The sequence below is a fragment of the Haliaeetus albicilla genome, chromosome 17 (assembly GCF_947461875.1).
Source record: "Haliaeetus albicilla chromosome 17, bHalAlb1.1, whole genome shotgun sequence".
In the NCBI taxonomy this organism is placed as follows: domain Eukaryota; kingdom Metazoa; phylum Chordata; class Aves; order Accipitriformes; family Accipitridae; genus Haliaeetus; species Haliaeetus albicilla.
In genome coordinates, this window is record NC_091499.1 from 1,950,146 (window position 1) to 1,970,912 (window position 20,767).

Consider the following 20,767-nt stretch of genomic DNA (forward strand, 5'->3'; position numbering starts at 1 on the left):
CATGAATTTTTGAGTGCCTAGCAAAAGAATACACCATCAGAAATAGCTATTAAAATATTCTTATTTCATTTGTAACATTATCTTTTTAAAATACAACAATAATTTAATATAAAAGATTTAGACATTAAGCACATTTACAACTTATACAAAGCTCAAAGAAATATCGCAGAATCACAGCAAAATAGATTGGTATTATGATGCATAAAGTTCCTCTGTTCTTGCATTAAAGCTGCTTAAAAGTTCCTTTGTCACAGTATTTGTAGCAGAGCAATTTGTGTGGAAATTGAGATTTCAGTCCCCTGGGCCTTGCTAACTCTGTTACAGAATAGAAACTCCTTTAAAGCACGCACAGTGGCATACTTGAATATATTCCAACACCCTTCCAAAGTTACACTTGCAGAAAAGTACAGAGACTTTCCTAGCTAGCACAGCCAGGAAACACCTCTAACAGTTGCATCAGGGCTTTCTTGAATTTGTTGTAGGTTTAATGTGAAACACTGATTTTGGCTCTAAAAGCCTTAGATAATTTAAATTCTAACCTAATAGCTTACCATAACAGGAAAGATCTAGATATAATCACTTGACCACAAGCTCTCAAATGTTCTCACTAGATAGTCATAGAATCACAGAATGCTTTGGTTGGAAGGGACCTTAAAGGTCACCTAGTTCCAACCCCCCTGCCATGGGCAGGGACACCTTCCACCAGACCAGGTTGCTCAAAGCCCCATCCAACCTGGCCTTGAACACTGCCAGGGATGGGGCAGCCACAACCTCTCTGGGCAATCTGTTTCAGTGCCTCACAACCCTCACGGTGAAGAACTTCTTCCTTACATCTCATCTAAATCTCCCCTCTTTCAGTTTAAAGCCATTACCCCTTGTCCTATCACTACCTGCCCTTGTAAAGTCTCATCCACTGAATCCTGCACTTCAAGGAGCTCAAAAAAATCTTCAGATTCTACATCTGCTTTACCCTGAAACACTGATCTGATAGACTGTATTTATGTTATCAATTCCAGTTACCATCTGTTTAGCTGGGGATTGTCTCAGTTTTATTAAATGTTCCTGTTCTGTTAAATAGTATGTGTGAGTCCTAAGAAAGATACTTATGTGGTATATATAGTATCATAATCAAAAACATAAGGCAAACCACAGAACTTCACAACAGCACTTCCATAATTAGGATACAATGTTTAACAGTGATTCAACTCTTGTGAGGCATGGTTTCCTGGAGGGATTATTATTATTATTATTATCATCGTTGTTGTTGTTATTGTTACCATTATTATTATTATCACTCTGTGGCAACAAGACATAAATAACAAGAAAGGTATCAACATTCTGGAGGCCTCAGCAAAATCCCTTACTTTGAGAGAGGCAACCAGCCTTTCCATGAAATCCACAAGGGAAGTCAGGTACCAAAGGACTTTAGAAACTAGAAAACCGAGGAAAGAACTATCAGCACATGTCTAAGTAGCATAATGCAGTAGAGTGTTAGAGTCTCCAAGAAAGATGTGCAAAGTAGTAGCGCTGGAATCCCAAAGGACTTCAGCCATGTTAGCATGGGATTGCATCTGGCTTTATCATCATGTCTCCAAGGAGAACTCATTAGCCTGGGGCTGACAGCATTCTGATGCAGCTAAAATTTTTTTCTCCCATTCAATCTAGCTTGCAAATTTTGAACTGTGATGTATGCTTACTGCTGTCAGCTGCATGAGTCTAAGGGATCACCTTCCTCCATTTTCACTAATGAATTAAAAAACTGTCCTCAAACGTTTCCAGATCTGCTTGATACGAAGCAAGAATGTTTCACTTAAACTGACAGAATACATGGATGGCTTACCTACTGGATATTTTATACTGAAAATATTTCTTCTGGGTTTTTTTTTCCACTTAGTATCAATGTTTAAGATTAAACAGATACCTACAGAGAGTGTGGGAAAGGATACATCACCATAATCTTACATTATGTGCAAGAATCGTATTCAAGACTTTGTTCTGGTCAATATGGAGTGATGTGTGCAAAAGGAAGAAGTTATTCGAAACTCTTTATTAATGTTCTTCCCTTTAGTAACCTCTATGAAGGTGCAGGGAACTTGGAGGAAAGTCTGTGAGAATCAAATTGAGATTTTCTCCCAGTCCATGATAACACTTTAGGCAACGGATACAATGGGAAATAGGTGTAAGTCCTAACATATACATGACTACATGAACAGTGTCCTTTCTGTCATCATAAAGAGGTGTCTCCTACATTGATGCTATTCATAAATAACATGCTGTTTCTTTTCAGCAGTCAAAAATAAGAAGCAGAGCTAGTTCTATTCCTCTTTTACTGACTTCCATAAATCCAGAAAAAGAAGCTGGTTCTGTCTGAAGATAAATAGTAATTAACTGTACAACACATTGGTGAAATCACCTTAGAATTGCTATACTAAATACATTCAAATTAGACAGTAATGAGCATGAAGAACAAACACTTCACGTTTAGATATTCTTTGCCAAAAGACAAGGATTTTTCTCCCTAAAGACACAGATCTGTAACCCAAAACAATTGTATTTTACTAAACAGGGGGAGTGTACTGTCATCCAAGCTCCTAATCACCAGATTTAATTTGTATACACAGTGAGAGTGCCAAACACTCATTATGGACGGACTGCATTGCATATTTTGAGCATAATCTGTACAAAAAATTAGGTAGTTATTGACTTTGTCTCCTTAAGGACCAGAGACATTGCATGCACTACAGAGACCTTTCTTTCTTACAAACAGGATTCTTAGCTGTTCACTAACTTCACTGCTTTGAAACTACAAATACATTTCTCTCGCCTTCTAGTTGGAGGTCACTGCTATATGGTACAGTAACCTTTACAGACCACGTAAAATAAATGTTTCCTCAAAGAAGAAAATGTGTACTAGACTATCTTCTCCTGTTGCTGAAGCTGTAAATACAAGATTTGAAATAAAATGATCAAAAGGTCACATCCAAATAGTGAACTTGGGTAACAAAGGTTAGACACAATAATCTAACTTGGTTTCTGTTGTGGCATACAGAACACTGGGCCAAACATAAGTTCTTGTATTCAATTCTTGTGTTCATTTCCTGTAATTCAGTACCCCATGGGCTGCATCTCGGGGTGCTGAGAAAGCTGGCTTACGTCCTTGGAGGCCGCTTTCTATCATGTCTGAAAGGCCATGGAAATTGGGGAAGGCCCCCAGTGACTAGGCAAGGCAAACATGGCACTGATCTCCCCCAAAAAGGCCATGGAAATTGGGGAAGGCCCCCAGTGACTAGGCAAGGCAAACATGGCACTGATCTCCCCCAAAAAGGCCAAAGGATGATACAGGGAACTACAAGCCAGTAAGTGTCACTTTAGTCCCTGTGAAGATCATGGAGTGAATCCTCTTAGGAGCCATTTCCAGGCAATAGAAGAAGGTGACTGGGAACAACCAGCATAGGTTGAGAGCAGCCCTGTGGAGAAGGACTGGGGGTACCGGTGGATGAAAAGCTGGACATCAGCCGGCAATGTGCACTCGCAGCCCAGAAAGCCGACCGTATCGTGGGCTGCATCAAAAGCGGTGTGACCAGCAGGTCGAGGGAGGGGATTCTGCCCCTCTGCTCCGCTCTGGTGAGACCCCACCTGCAGTTCTGCGTCCAGATCTGGGGTCCTCAGCACAGGAAAGACATGGACCAGTTGGAGCAGTCATCTCCAGAAGGTATTTTAAAACAAACACACACACACACCAAACAAAAACCCCAAAACACACACAGAAGAAAGGAACTGTTTGCTTTTGAAAAGGATTACTTGTGTATTTGGTATCATCCTTTTGTTACTTTTCTCCTCTTTCTAACGTAGCACTGCTTTATTGTCACTTATTTTAGGCTGGGAAAAAACAGTTTCTTGAATGCCCAGATCAGTTAGTTTTATCTTCCAAAGTAGCTGGGGTGAGACTTTAATCAGGGTCTATTAGTCATATCTAGGGTTTAAGACGACCATTGCTGCTGCCAATTACATCCTGACAGAAAGGATACATCTGTGCGTTTGTCATCTAAACTGTGACCACTTTTTGTAAGAGTCTACCTGAGCTGCAAAACAGATTTTATCTTAGCAGTGTTGAGAAAAAGTTATATTTTAATAGTTAATAACTTATTTTTAATGAATTTTGGTTAAACAGGTATTTAAAAAGAAATAAAATTATGAACAATATGAAATAAACCCAAAATAAGATAAATTTATGGAAAACTTAACATTAAGAGATAGATTAGCTGCCAAAATTTTTGAGCTTACAGAGCAGAAATCAGTGCCTTCTCCAAGACCTTACATTACATAATGAAAAAAATTTTAAATGGCTGATGAAAGTTAATATTTTTAAAATAAGTTTTTATAAATAAGATGAAATATAGTAACAAAATTTGGCCTAGCGCAGTTAATGCATTGTGATGTTTCCAGTTTCCATTCACATTTATAAATCTGTAATATTTTAATAATAATAGTCAATGACTAAAGTCTTCTCTCTACATTGAAACTTTTTTGAAATACAAATGATCATTGAAATCAATACATGCTGTTATGTAACTTTAAATATGCCTTGTCCATGACAAAAAAAAAAAAAAGGTTATTCCTAAATTTATGAAATTACTGAAGATGAAAGTGGAAATACACCTATCTTTCCAAGAGTTAAATAAATTACTTTTGTTGTACTGTTATAAATTCAGTACCTTAAATACTAGTATTTTGTAGTTTTGAACTATTTTCTTTCACTATTTATAATTATAAAGCTTAGTAGTCTCAAACAGTGTAATTACTTTTTCTGTAGTGTAAGTAACAAAAAAAAAATTGTTAAAATAAGTATGAAAAAACAGCTCTTAGCTATTTGAATTCTAATTGCAAGAAAAAGTTTTCAAAACTTCAAACTACCAGAGAACTACTGTACAATTCTGTATGTTTGCCAGGGAAACATACACTTGATGCATGCTTTTTTTGCTTCGTAATCCAGAAAAGCAACATCTTGCTCTGAAAAGACGTCACTTTGAAATCAAATTACTTTCACTCACTTCTGGGCCTGCTAACACTGCAATTTCATTTTAAAGCCTTAGTTCAACTGCTACTCCAAACACTTTGTATTGGATGAATTACTCCTTCAGACTTACTGGTACATTGCACAGTGGATGTCCAAACAGTGTCAGTTGGGGGGGGGGGGGGGGGGGGGGGGGAGAATCACTGGTTGTAATTAAGTGATGGGCAATCTATCACTAATTTTTGAGTAATGTTTCAGTGTTTGATAAGACACCTGGATATCACACCACCCTTGTTAGTAAATAACTAACACTAAATAGTAAACAACTATTCTTGTAAATATACTGAAACAATTCGTACCAGTACATAACTACTTGTAATAGTAAACAACTACTACAGCTGATTAAAAAAAAAACAAAACCAAAAAACAAACCACTCACAAAAAAGCCCCAACAAAACCCAACATCCTATCCTTGTTGGTTAAATGTGTTAGGGAAAAGAACTCAAGTCAAACTGCTTAGTGAATAATGAAGAATCATAAAAGGAAAGCACACCTGCAGATTGCTTGTTCCTTTCCAAATCAGTCTCATAAGCCCTTCAGGTACAGGTGTCTTGTCTTTTATGAATGCAACTGGGAATTCTTACAGAAACATATATGTAAAGATGAAGACAACTATTTCATCATTTATTAGTTAAAATTATAAATCTGCAGCACCACTGCCTAATGAACCAAAGTTTCTGTGACATCCAAGTAGTACTATTCAGAACACAGCCCTTCTGAAGAAAATGGGGGGGGGGCTTTTAAAATTTTGGGCAAGAGAATTATATGGATTTTTCCAATTTTTACTAAAATGTCAAGGATGATTTTGAAGAACACAGCACAAGTGGTATGTGGACTAAAGTTTGTGGTGAATGGAAAAAGGATATGCAGCTATATAGATACTCCCAAAACTGTACTTGTTCTTTTCTTGCAGAAATTACATTCCTCAGTTCAGTGGATGCGAATTGCATCCTTCCTAATCTTATGAATTATGTGGTATTCATTACAGGCTAGAATGGGTAGGAAAAAACATTTTATGCAGACAGAATGCAGAAATGATACAACTTGAGGCAGACAACTATAAATATTTCTACAGAGTCATATGATGCCGTATTTTCAGGTTGCTTAAGCTGCATGTATCAAAACATTAAGTATGAACTACTTGTCCTGCAGCACGCAGAGCATTTAAATAAATGTCAACATTGTTTTAGAGAAATTTTACTACATCTCTACCCATTAAATATTTTGTCATTAATTCTGTAAAAATGTAAAGATTAACACTGAAAGCAACAGTGTCAGTCCAACAGGTCAGCCAAGTCAAAGCGTTTCTATGGTTCTGTGCAAATTCAAATGACAAGGTAGCACTTTATTGTATTTGTAAAATTTACTCTATCTATGGTAATACTTACTTTCTTGGCTGAATTCAGAAAACATTGGTTTTATTTGCACTGTGTAATCTCTCTTTTAATGTGTTTCAGCTGAATGTATGGGTGACTAAAGAAATCATAAATCAAGCCTTAATGTAAGTAACATCTTGAGCTACTTAGCAAGAATTGGATCAAAGTTCTATTTGAATAAGACTGATTTATCCTCCAATAAAAAGATGATCCTGTGTACTCTTCCTTGATTTACTTGAGACCACTGCTAGAAAATTAAAACCATGTAAAACCTGTGAAATAGCCTTCTCCACTGCGGTAGAGAGCAAACCATACCTGTGAAGCCAAGGGGACAGGAACACTGATAGCCTCCAAGCCTGTTGATGCAGCTTCCTCCATGCAAGCAAGGCGAAGTTTCGCACTCATTTACATCCATCTCACACAGAGACCCGTAATATCCAGGTGCACAACTACAGATGAATCTTCAGAAAAGGGAAAATCAGGTAAGTCAGCAGAAGTAAACAACATGATCCATTCCAATATTCTGAAGCTATATGTATGTCCTGATGTCAAGCTGGTGTCCCTAATCATCATCCATATTAAAATAATTAACAGACTTTTCTCATTTCCGTGTTTCTGAAACAAGCAGAGCGATTTACTCTCTTTTAAATTAATAGGAAACTTGTGCACAGTAACTTTAGCTGAAGGTATAAGGAATGACTTAAGGGCTAATGTTCTTTTGACACAAGCCTCTGAATAACTGTAGAGTGTTGTGGAACAAACACAAGATACAAATTTTTCTCTTGCTTACACTTAACTTCTAGTAAACATTGACATTAGAAAACATCATTGTTGGAAGCTGAAAAGAGAGATGCAGCAATCTAACTGAAGATCAATTTTCTTCTATTTCACTCGTATTCCAAATAAAAAAAAAAAGAAAAAGAAGAGGTAAGGTGGAAAAGCATTAAGTTGTGCTGAAGACAGTTTGCATTCTGTTTTCCTCTCAGGTCACATAAGAAATAAATAGCCAAGTCAGTAGCATTTGCTTATCTCATTTTAACACAGAAATCCTTGACATATGCTGAAGGTCCCATCCAAACCTCAAGGCAGCAAGCAGACTTTATACGTAAGAAAATCAGGGAATTACTTTTCATTTAGTAGTAACTAACCTGTTTACAAGATCCAGGCAAGTTCCATTGTTTTTGCAGGGTCTCGATAAGCACTCATTAATCTCCACTTCACACAGTGTCCCAGTAAAGCCATGTTGGCAGGAGCACCTAGCAAAAAGGATGTCACTATATTACTTTTTACCTTAACATAAAAACATACCAGAAAAACGTGGCAGATTGAAGGGTACAAATTAGGTGGTTCCAAAATTATGTGTTTTTCTGATCATTACCAAGTGCTGTACTTTAACAAGCTTCACAAATACAGTGACTGCAGCCCAGGAAGTAAGATTTTTGCCATTATTAGTTGAAGGCCACAGGCTTTGTGCTGACCCCACTGTGAAAAGGCTCAGAACTTGCCTTGGCCTGAGCTGGTTTTCACTTGTTTTGACACCGGCCCCCGAGCCAACTGACTGCTGCCTCTCATGCCTAGTTTCAGCTCTAGGAATAGCACCTATGGTGAGGGTGTGACACACTGGGATAATCATGGTGTTACAAACAATAGCCTTTTGTGTCCATGCAGGCTGGGGAAGCTGGTGAACAGTGCAAAGGAAGTAAACTGTGATAAGGAAACATACAAATATAGCTCCAAGCAGGCCTGAGACTTAGGATGAGAAAACCCCCACCGTAAACATCACCATTCTCCTGGCAAAGACTTCCAGATGCTGGTGACTTGCAGTAACACTGCCAGTTCTTCTTGAGGAAGTCCGAAATCACTGATCACAGGACCCAGACAGACATTGTGGGAGTAATCATAACAACAGAGACAAGAGCTAGATAATTGCAAGATTTCTTATATAACAATTACAACTACATTGTTCATGAAGCTGTTTTCTATTAATTTTTACTTAGACTATTAGTATTATTGTAACTGGACTAATAACAGTTGTTTGTTATATTTTGTTAAGATTCTTACAATTTTTAATTAGCCCTACAACAGATTCTTGGGTCCACATGTATGGTGTACATGTATGTACAGAGAAGTTTAAAGTGTAATGTAACAGTGTCAAACGCATCACAAAAAAAGACATATTACTGAAGGACAGCAAACATAATACAGGCAAAGTACCCAAAGAACAGCTAGATGGTACACATCCACATATCATACTGAATATCTGTCATTCAAATAACCTTCCTCACCTGTAATGGTTAACCCCATCCACACAGAGACCTTCATTCTGGCATGGATGGGAGATGCACTCATCACTGTTAACTTCACAGTAAGCACCCTCAAATCCTGAAACACAGATTATATTAACTGTGAATGAGTGAGTTCTACTACAAAATGTGAATTTAAGGGTCACAGATCCTCCTGGAGGTTTGGCTGTCCGAGCTCAGGACCAACTTAGACAACGCAAGTGGCAGGCCTGAGGTATCTCAGCTGCCCTTGAAGCTGTTTACAAAAGAGCTGAGAGAAGCATCAGTGGCGACTACCCCTTCTCTTGGGAGCACCCAAGCTGAGGCTCTCTGCCCTTGGTATCTGACTGACCTGCGTTGCAGCCATGTGCATGCCTAGCCACCTACCTGTTCATCTGGATGCCGACTTTGGCCTTCGGACAAGCTCCCTGGCTTGACCCGGGACCCGCCCCATTCCCTGTAGCCCCAGTGGCAATCTGGCATCCTACACTGATGCTGAACACCGTCATCGGCCCTGCCCTGCTCGCCTCATTCAGATGCTGTCAAACAAGACCCTTGACAGCAAGGTCCCTGCCCTGGCAGCCTTGATAAGACTCCTGGCTTACTTTCGCTTCTGGAGCAGCCAACCCTCACTGCTCTCCTGACTCCAAGATCAGGGGCGGCAAGTGGATGCAATCCTGAAAGAACTTTCTCCAATTATTATTGTTCTTTAGCTTCAACAAGTTCATTTCGGGAGAATATAAGAAGTCTTAACATACTTTAATGAACCAAACAGAACGGATTTGGATGGAGCACCCAGCTAAATATACTGGGGAAATGTAACCCATTTTAAAGGGCTGAAAGGCTTTCTTGGGGAGTGTGGGAAAGTATCAGAAAGGAAAAGCTAATTCAGTAAGTAATATATTACAGAGCATAATGGAAGTTAGAAAGACCACATTTATTCAAAGCAGTCAGTAGATGAGAAAAAACATTTAACCGGTTTTAATATTTAAATGAAGAAAAAACGTGATCAAGATCTTATCTGCACAGTACATTACTTGCATAACACATTAAATTTACCTGCGTAAACATCCCAGAATATGTGCTAAAGAGAAATAAGAGATTTTTCAGTGATACAAGAAAACTACTTCTGCTCCTAGCATACTAATTCTTACAATGCTCACAGAAATAAACGTACTACCAAATACACAGATGTGTTAAAACTATATACAGTGCATAAACTATAGCTACTTAGATGAATTTTGCACAAATTGAATGTTTCAATCGATGTAGTAATGAAACCATTACAATGAACAAACTATTTGCACTGTAGTGACTGTAATACACAACACCTGACAGCAGACTGACTAAAGAGCATTTACAGTGTTCACCAAAATGCTTCTGAACATCACTTAGATATCAATATTAAATTAAAACAACTATAAAAACAGCTACTGGAATTCAGTGTATATTATTATAAATATGATGAAGGCTTTACTGCATTCTCTACTAAAACAGGTAAAAATTGTTAACAGTACTTTTTTAGATACTGAAATAAGGACAGTAATGACTTTTATTGTTATATGATGTATTTGTGGTTTTCAAAGTACTTCATGAAAGTGGGGAAATCATGGAAGATGCCAGAATAGTATGGCTTACTTTTATCTAGAGAAAATCATTACTGGAAAAATTAAGTGGCTTGGTCAGAGTTGTAGGGAAAGCTGTAGAGAGAAATCTCTGCTGGCACTCCAGTGTATGATCTAAACATCAGCCCACATCAAAGCAGGTGGTATTTTCTTCTTACCAGGATTTTTTTTCTGTTCAACAACTTTCCTGGCTACACCTGACTGAAATTAGTCCTGAATATTTGCTGAAGGTTTCACAGCAGTGTCTGCTACAAAGCTGGAAAATAAAGCCTGGAATGTATCTCAAACTGTAACTGAAGGGTTAGTCACTTATGCTCTTCTGATGTTATTCTCTTTTTCAGAAATATCTTGAGTGCAAAATGATACCCTCATTTATTTCTTATTTGTATGTTTTACAAAAACTTTGTAAAAGAATTGCCACGACAGGTGACAAAAATTCTCAGTCCCAGTGTACTGCTTTGAAGTAGCTCCCTCAGCACAGGCAACCTTGTTAAATTCTGAATGGTTTAGCTTATTATTTGCAAATGGGCTACAACCACAGCCAACAACCCAAATGCTTTTCTTATCTGTAGTGTGTGTAATCTGCATGTTAGTACTGCAACTTGAGCCTTCATCTATATTTGCCTGAATCTTGATTGAGGAAAAAAAGGAAGGTAAAAGCACCGTAACTTGGGCTGTGGCATGCTAGTTCAATCTTCAGTACTAGACCTGGTTACATCAAGTAGACAGCAATCACTAACACACACACACACAAAAATAATCAGGAGTTGCTCTTCTGACACACGTGACACTCCAGTGCCACTGAGTAAGAGCAGAAAAGATGGTAACATGTTTCTCCAACTCTGGTTTGATTAAGAAATTGGAAGGCATAGTGAATACGAGAGACCAGGACCACAGGACCATTTATAGCCAACTTCCTCATGTGTGACTTCTCATTTATTTGTAATATTTGACATTTCTGAAACTAAGTTTCGTGACACAGTAGAAGGCTATGTCAATGGGCTGGGGAAATGGGACTTCACTGAAAAGTAGCACACTGAAAGTAAACCTGTGTAATATTATAAATAACTCAAAGATATACAGACAGTTTTTAGTTTTATAAGGTAATCGGAAAAGGGTGTGAAGCTAACGTAAAGTAAAACTTAAGAAATACTAACAGAACTTATATGGAATAGCTTCTTACTCTTTTGTGATACTACATAACATCTAAGCAAGTATCTTTAAAATAAAAAAAACCAACCACAGTTGTCAGATTAAAATACATAAAAAAGGAAAATGGAGGGCATTCATCATTCTGCTCCTGCCTGTCGGTCCCACTTGGTTATGGATGTTTTATAGTCTTTTTGAAGTAAATAGTACTGAAGTAAATGCATAAAGCACCATTTAGACACATTTTTGATTGCAGTAGTACACATTTTTCCAGCCCATAGCAAAATATAGCTATCTTGAAAAGACATAAAATAAGTAAACATACAGCAGGCATGCTACTTTATCTATTATTCCTACAAACGGAGAAAAAATACTGTTTTCATCACAAAATTTTACTGGCTATCTACTACATTATGAAATAAGCAATCTATGTGTTCAATTTACTATTGAATATTGTCTTTTTAACTGACAAATTAACTCAGTCCTTTTTATAAAAAAAAGTCAATCATTTCTTTCTTAATGATGTATACTGTTCAAAATTTACACAGAATGATTTACATGATTTTCTGATGCACAATTAAAACTTCTGAACTCACGCAGCAACTTTTTCTAAGGAATTTTAAACCTATCTAGCAATTTTTACAGAAGATTTCAGCGAAAAATCCTGCTTTCAACTACAACAGTTAATCAAACACTCAAATCTGCTTAAAAGGACCTGAAAAATACTAGCAGTGTTATTTAGCTTTATTTCATTCATAATTTCTGCATGTCTGTGCTGTAGTATGATTATAATTTACGAAGCTTGTACAAAGGATGTTTCAATAAAAGCACATGTTAATAAGCCAATTTTAATTCACTCCTGATATATGTTCTCAGAGTAAATTACAAAAATAAAGAAGTGTAACACTGAAAAGCACTCATACAAACCGGAGAGGTCAAGCCTCAAAACTTATACCGCAATGTTAGGATTAAAATACTTGTAAAATGTTTATTTTATGAATATACTTGGACAGACACCAATCATACCACTTTCAAATCCAAAAGAATACTTAAAAAGCTCATACTTAAGTGGAACTGGTTTAAGGAATTACCTTGGTAGTTTATTTATATAGTCCTTGTTGAAGCTATGAGATACCTCATGGATCTAACATGCATGGACTCATGTCGTTCTTGTATTTTACACGATAGTCAAACGCAATTTAAAGGATAATGTAATACATTAGATTATTTTGGATAAGTTACAACTGCTGCCACATGTAGCTGTGATCTTCTGGGATACTTAACCTAAAATTAATGTATGGATGTACTTTTTACAGTAATGTAGACATGTTTCCAAATTATTTCACGTGTTGTGAGAGGAAAGAAAAAAGACAACGGGGGGTAAACTGACTTAAAATGTTTAACATGTCAGACATACTACCGAAACAAACATTTTCCAGCTGCAAAGAAATTGCAGTGTGTAAAAAAAGCATTCACTTAATGCAGCCAGCAAAACTTTACTTGTTTATACTGTGAATAAAATTAATTTGTTTGAATTATACAACACAATTTTTATTTTAAGCAAATTATTTTGCAAAGTGGTACACTACTGGAAAGCCTGAAAATATGTACGGTGCTGTAATATATTGTTACTGTAGCAATATTTAGTACTGTGTGTAAGAAAGTAATAAGCACATTTAAATGCAACTACTTGCTGCCTTTGCTACTGCCAATCAGTCAAACTGCAGATCCAAACTGTAAATCAATAGCACATGTAAATGATTTGATGTAGCTCTCCAGCCATATACTTTACAAGGTAGCCTTTCCACATGTCAAACCGGAGTGATACATTAAAAATGCAGGTTTTGACCTTAGTGCTTTTCATGTGGAAAACCTGCAAGTTTTCTGAACTCAGTTCAAACCATTCTGAAGATCTAAATGAAAAGATGCATCTAATCAATGGGGAAGAGCAAATGGCACACATTATCACTTGTGAATACAGAATTCCATTAGGTACCTGCTCAAAATTTCCAATATTGAATTCAAGAAACACGTGGCTTGTTTTTTTCTAGGTGGCCAATATAAAGGCTAGACAAAACCCATTGTAAAGTCTGACAAACAAAAACAGTTTTTCTTTGTCAAACATATCTGACAGTATTTTTCCTGCCACATTAGAGAAACTGAAGATGTAAACAAAGTCTCATTGGTATTGCCACCTATCCACATTTTTTTTTTCTTTTTTAAATCATAGGCAGACAGTACCTCAGTTAAACCATTTATTTGTCATTTCAGGGAAAATATATAGGGTTTTTTGAGGAAGTGAAATATATCTCAGAAATGTTAACAGGTTTCATAGTAACAGATAACAATTTCAAGACTTTCAGAAATTAAGGGAGATGAAAAACAATTGAAAATCATTGCAATTCTTTTTGTTAGACAATTTAAGTTTATTTCTGTATATTTTTAACAGTTCAGGTAGCATGAAAGTGACTTTAATAATATGAGGTCTAAAAATACCCATGTTCTATGGAGAATGTCACAAAAGCAGTTCATCTAATCTTAAACCCTAGTTTTCTCACACTTAACATTAGCACTAGCAGGTGTGACAGTATGCTCAAATTTGCTTGAAAATTATGTACAGGCAGAATGATACCTTCATTTTAGTTTACAGCAATTCCAACATCCCATCACAGTTTTGCTGTCAATGGATGAAGCATTACATGCTGTTGCTTAAGATGGGACAGTTCTTATTGTTCCTTCTGTTTCTCTGAAATATGGGAAACTACTACTGCGTGTCTCAACTCTGCTTATGGGACTTCTGTGAGCTGCAGAGTGCAGGAATATGCAGAGTGTAGAAGCTACACATCTGCTGTTACAGTTATGGTCGTTTTCATCTCTGTATTCCACTGCAGAGAAATATTACACTACTTACCTCTGCAGATAACACAAAGGAGTAATGGGATTCTTTCCCTGTAAGCTCTCTACCATTTTATTCATCAGCACAGTATCATGGATTGTGCTTGTCTCCTTACTGTGAACCATTTATGAACCAATGTTTGCAAGTAGCAGAGATATCACAATAGCCCCGTAATCATTAGTATAGGTATTTAGGTTATTCAGTATAAGATAGGTAGGTACACGTATCAGAATCAAAGGTGTGTGAAATATTAGACAGGATAAAAAGGTTATTTCCCTTTGTGAATTGTGTACGCATTTGTCTGAGAAAGAAACTGGCACTGAAGGACTCAGAAACCTGACAACGGCAATGACCAATTTATGTAACTTCTGTTCTTTAGTATCTACTTATTTCTGCTTGACACTATAAATTTTGTACATTAGGATTAATTTTCACTTACTCTTATTTGAGACACGGGCTGAAAAATATTTTGTCTCCATTCAAACTTCTAGCTGTAAGATGCCATAGACCAAATAAAAATAATCATTAGCACGCTAGGACAAAGGGTATTAAAAAAGAAGGTGTCACAGGAAAGAGTTATTGACAGTAGTCTGACAAAAGGGGTCAGAAAGTCCTAGAAAGAACTGTTTAAAACAAGGACTTCAGAAATTACCTTTAAGCACCAAGAGAGGAACCATAAAGTCTTGCTTTTGGAAAGAGTACTTTGAAGATAAAGCAAAAATAGGATGGCTAATTCCAGTACAAAGTGTAGCTATTGTTTCTCCTTAGAGATGACACAGTACTCTCCGTAGATCTCATTAACACATTTCCCTGGAACAAGACACATAATTTCCCTACACCCTAAAACTGGTGGTTGTAACCTTATGACCTAAGCAATTCCTCTTTCATGAGCCAGTTTTTCAGCTTCTCAGGTTCTACCTTTCTATCTTTAAAGATAAAATGAGCGCAAATAGGATGACAAAGCTTTTGAATTCTTGTGCGCTATAATGACACAAATTGGTGCTCTCCATTCTTTTGTTTTACTCCTCTCCAAAACTGTGTGCTTCCCAGAACTATGTAGATAAAAAAAATAAAATCTCTACAGAAATAATAATCCAGGCAACTGGTAAGGAATTCAGCCCATCTGTCATCTGAAGAAATAGCCCTAAGCTGCCTGTATAGTCAGATGGACACAAGTATTTCTATAGCATTAGCCGTTTGACTCTGTATGTCTGCTTTTGGGTGAAATGCATTACCTCAGAAAACTGCCTCTTTCTCTTCACTGGCTGTAAATGGAGCATAGGTGGTCCTCCTCAACATATACTGTTTATACCTGTATGTATACCTCCTCAATGTAATACTGCGGACATCTACATCTGGTCAAATTAATCCAGACTTTCGGGTGTACTAGTTTCAATAATAATTACATTATTTCATTGATTTAATTTCCCTTCGGAGTTTCCCAACTCAATAAAATGCTACTGAACTAACACAAATGTCGACCAAATAACCCATATTTTTGAATAGGGTAGGTAAAGCTTTGGTATGAACACTCTCCCTCTATGCAATATATAATGGATTTACACATATGTTTCTTGAGAATTTTCCCAAACTAAAGGCAAGCAGACTATTGCTTCTATTGTAATAAGGAGACTACACAAGCATCCTGAGCTGATGATATTACTTGGACTAATGAAGATCTACATCTAATTTTAAAGAAAGAGATTAATTTCTACCTTCTATTATAAGAAACAAGAATTCTAAAAACCCTCCGAATTCAACAACCTTGTCCTTCCCTCCCTGTCTTTATGTCAGCAACAACTTATCTGCATTCCTACTAACCTTGCTTTGCTTTAGCTCCTAGATATATCTACTAATAATTCTCACAGAATAATAGATCACTGTTAAAAATATCTGTTATTAGGAAACACTAGATGTTTTCTGGCCCGTGGTTTATGTTAGCAAATTATTTTTTGTCTTGTTAATTCTCTGTAATATTTATGTGCTTCTATTTCCCCAGGTTTCACATTTCTCCATGATAACTGTTACCTTTTGGATTCTTGAGAAACTGTGCACAAAAATGTTTTGAAAAGATGACTTTTCTGAAGAATGTTAAGAAAAGACTTGAACATGTATGTCTTTCTACAGACCATTTCTGAAAAAGGTTCCAAAATCAATACGTTGGATTAAAAGCTGTTTTTAAAAAGCAGCTTTTCTAAAAGCTGCTTCAATAAGCAACTTGCATACCTCCCCAGTGACTTTTTTTAACTCGACAACTTGTGGTAACCTTTACCTTAATAGTAAAAAACCCAAGCGATACATACTGCTGACTTACCTCCCTATCTTTGCAACTCAGTAAACAAAGAGTAATACTATTGTAGTGTAACACCACAATTAATACCTTTGCTATTATTGGTCGTACACCCCTACCATTTATAGGTACAAGAGTGATGACTCCAAAATCCTGCCTAAATTCCAAATTCAGTAATTGTACTCTCCCTACTTAAATTTTCACTGCAGTTTTAATTAGTTAATGTATTCTTCAATTCCTATGCAGAACTGCCTAGTAATGTTCTGCACAGTTAAACTGTTGCTCCGTTCCACCTTAGCAGTTCTTGTACATCGAGGGAGAAATCGTGTCTTCTAAGCCATGGCCCAGGAAAGCTGTCAGCACCTGTTGTGATTTTGCTTGTTGTGCATACGGAGAGCAATCCACTCTATCCATTAGGCAGGGGAAGATTACTCCCCTGATGTGCCAGGCATTCCTGACAGCTCAGCAGGAAAAGGAACCATTTCCAACTTGCTCCAATTTTTCTATTTCTAACAATTTGCATATATTTTGTCTATTTCTGCCTGTCTGTTTTGTCAATTTAGTTTGTCAGCTCTGCTGGCCAGGTGCACGTGTATCACTATGTTGTTGTAACAATTGGCTCAGAAATAGTAATTCTCAGTGCTGGAATCTGAACAGCCATAGATTTAATAAGTACTGTAAGAAATTAATAGTAAGCAAACTAGCAGCTATCTTAGCAGTCTTTTAACATAACCGATAGACCTGCTGTAATTCACAAAGGTTTTATGTACTTTGAAAGGTATACATTGTTACTTTCACTGAAGATAGCATTAAATTCAACACACATTTGCAACTTTTCTGCAGCACAAGAGACAACAGAGAAGATCAACTATACCAGTTCTTACCTGTTTTGCAAATGCACATTGGATTTCCATCAACTTGTGCCAAGCAGGTTGAATTGTTCATGCATGGATTATAAGGCAGCTCACAGGGACTGAAGCGCTGATGGCAGAAGTCACCAGTATAAAATGGAGGACAAATGCATACAAACTGTCCTTGCTTAACAGATTCGTAACAGGTGGCTCCATTCAAGCACGGTTCAGAATCGCATTCATTTATATCTTCACTGCAGTCTCGCCCTGTCCACCCTGCTGTACAAGTGCATCTGGAAAAAAAAAATAAAAAAAAAATTGAATAGTGGCAGGCCGAAAAAAATCAACAACTTAACCCAATCAGTTCCAACTATTTCTATTAAAAAAAAAAAATAAAAATCAAGAATCTTTTTCTGTGCATATCTTTTTTTCTGCCAGTTTTATTCATAGCACAGTCTGATACAAGTTATACTCAGGTTGTTCTGCCACAATTTGTTTGAGCAAAAGCAAAATGACTTATTCTGAATCACAGGATTTATCCACTTGGAGAACTACCTGGTTTAGTTAACGCTGACAGAATCATCTGTGGATCTTCAAGCTGAAACACCACCACAAATTATCAAATGTGGAATGTAAATTTCGTTAAGCTTTAGGATTAGAAAGGCATCTTTTCACATGTGTGAAACTACTAAGTATGTACTTCAGTGTTTGGGATGAAATGTGCCAGGTAGCATTCAGTACACTTTTAAGAAAGAACGTAGGAGGTTAAAGGCACTATAAATGATAGAAGAGTCCTCTTTTCATGATCTTTCTCTTTTTTGTATGTTCCTGTGAAGACCTGTCATTGACAACACAGAAGAAAAAACTTGAGACGAAAATCTAAATTACATCTGATTGTAAAGAATCTATCTTCATGAATTAGGTAAATACCTATTTTTATTTACAACATGAATATGATGATGAGATTCTAAAAATTCAAAAGTAACAATTTGCTAATGATCTCAAAGTTTGCAGAGAAAATTTCCTCATTAGCTGCAACAAAAGAAGGCTCTATGTCCTTTAAAAGGCATACATTCTCGTTACTTGCACTGAAGACAGAATTAAATTCAACATACATTTGCAACTATTTTGCAGGACAACACACAATACATAAGATTAACTATACCAGCTCTTACCTGTTTCGACTGATACTGATTTCAGGCATTAAACCATTCAAATACAGCTTCATAGTTCTAATTTGATAAAAGGAATTGTTCTTAAAAAACAAACAGGTCATTCATTGGAGAATCAATTACATAGTTCTGTTCTGTAAGGCACAGGTATTGCTTGCCACACAGAAGGCAAACTTGGCCCTTTTAAAACAAACACAGTGTTTTCTTTGGAATTTTTAATGTTCTGTTTGATTGATTTGTGAGGTATCATTTCCATGTCACATGAAATGAAATGGGTATTATTAAGGAAATTTACCATTTGAAAGTCACAAGTATTTTAGCAATAAGGATTCAAAAATCAGGTTACTGTATGTTTTTCATGGGAAGACAAATAGTTGTAACTATCAAAAGGCATTCAGGTATTCTTAAAGTAACTATGACAAAAATCACATTTCAGTGTGATGGTTACAAATAAATACATTTTGTTACTCTTTGTTTACACACAACAAACATACCTGCTTTTGCTATACATGGTAGCATCAATTTAGTATCTAGAGGCAATACCCACTGAGTAACACTGAGTACCAGTGCACCTACTACTCAGCACTTTGTTTAATTTTCTCCTAAGTAGTCAATCTATAAAATTACAAGCCTCCATTACAAGTTAAGTATCTCCAAATCACTGACACTGGACATAGTAGAACACTTTGTCCCAACAGATCAGAACAAGTATTTTAGATGTTAATTGTTTTACAGCTGTTTCTTTTTTTCTTGACTTCATTTATGAAGTTCTGAATAAGTTACTACCAATGAACTATTATAGAGTGGTATGTACTACCTTGTCTGTGCTCCATTCATAGCTTGGAAAGCTCATTAAATGGAGAGCCTTTCAAGTCATATTAGGAGAACGGCGTTCAGTTCTTGACTGGTCCAACTCTTACAGGTGTATCTGAGGTGCAGAGGAGCAAACATAAAACACGTTCCATTCCCTTCTTTTCCCTAACAAGTTTCATAACTGCCTTTGAGTTATCAAAACTATTCTGTCTGGCCACAGGGAACATTACATCACAGAGAGATCACTGAAACACAGCAGTTATCTAGACTACACAACTAGCCAGTCCTACCCTGGCTTCATGCTAGCTACCAACTGAGATGCAAATAAAGGTCAATATTAATGCAAAGACAACAATTAATAACATCTAAAAAAAAAAAAAGTAATACATGCTTTTATGAGACCACATAAAGATAAGATAGTCATTGCTCAACTTCTTTCTGTTCTCTTACCAACTTGTAAACTCAAGATAAAAGGTTCTAATACTGGTACCAAAATACAACTAAAGTTTTCATCTACCTTCTAAAAAGAAAAATATAAATATGGCAGATGTTCTGCATGCAACTTTTTGTTTATTCCTAAATCATTTAGAAGTCATATGAATTTTTTTGAACTTATTTGCCGGTATTCGGTGTTTAAATAATGCCAAGTTTTATAAAGGCAATCTAAAAGTGCAACCTACATATAAATAAAAACTACCATATTAATCAAACATTAGTCAAAATCTCTTTAAGCATGAGAGTTTGCTATTACATGTAATTTTCTCTGCTGTATTCTCTAGAAACATATTCAGAACTTTTTAAGAAAATGTGTAAGTCTAAAAGACTTGTTTAGTCTAAAACTTACATAAACCTAAAAAAACATAAATCTAAAAGACATATTTATACATATGAGTTACTTTAGGTATCTGAAACAATCTTATCATCACTAAACTCATAAAATTAAAGACATTTTCTCTTAAGAACAAGCAAAAACGCTATCTTTATTAACACATAGTTGTAAATTCTGAAGCTAAAGTTTTCACAAGGCCTTTCTTAAAAGAATTTTGGCATTTATGAAAAAATTGCAAAATTACAAAAATTAATTCCCTAAATAAGGCATATCATATATTTCCAGATTAACTATGAAAACATTTGACTTACTTATATTACACAATTAAGCAAACAGCATCTTATCCTTTCATATCCTAACTGCATACTTGTTTTTGTAACTTTTATGAACAACAAGACAATAACTCTTCA

General features: G+C 36.2%; 1 protein-coding gene across 1 annotated transcript in view; it reads right to left on the reverse strand.

Annotated features, from left to right (window-relative positions):
- EYS (eyes shut homolog) overlaps positions 1–20,767 on the reverse strand; it is a 938,397-nt gene that overhangs the window by 457,713 nt on the left and 459,917 nt on the right. Inside the window, exons 23-26 of the mRNA XM_069804576.1 lie at positions 17,577–17,836; positions 8,736–8,832; positions 7,599–7,706; positions 6,766–6,911 (exon numbers count right to left, since the gene is read on the reverse strand). Coding sequence (XP_069660677.1) covers positions 6,766–6,911; positions 7,599–7,706; positions 8,736–8,832; positions 17,577–17,836 — 611 coding nt within the window. The remainder of the gene's footprint in view (positions 1–6,765; positions 6,912–7,598; positions 7,707–8,735; positions 8,833–17,576; positions 17,837–20,767) is intronic.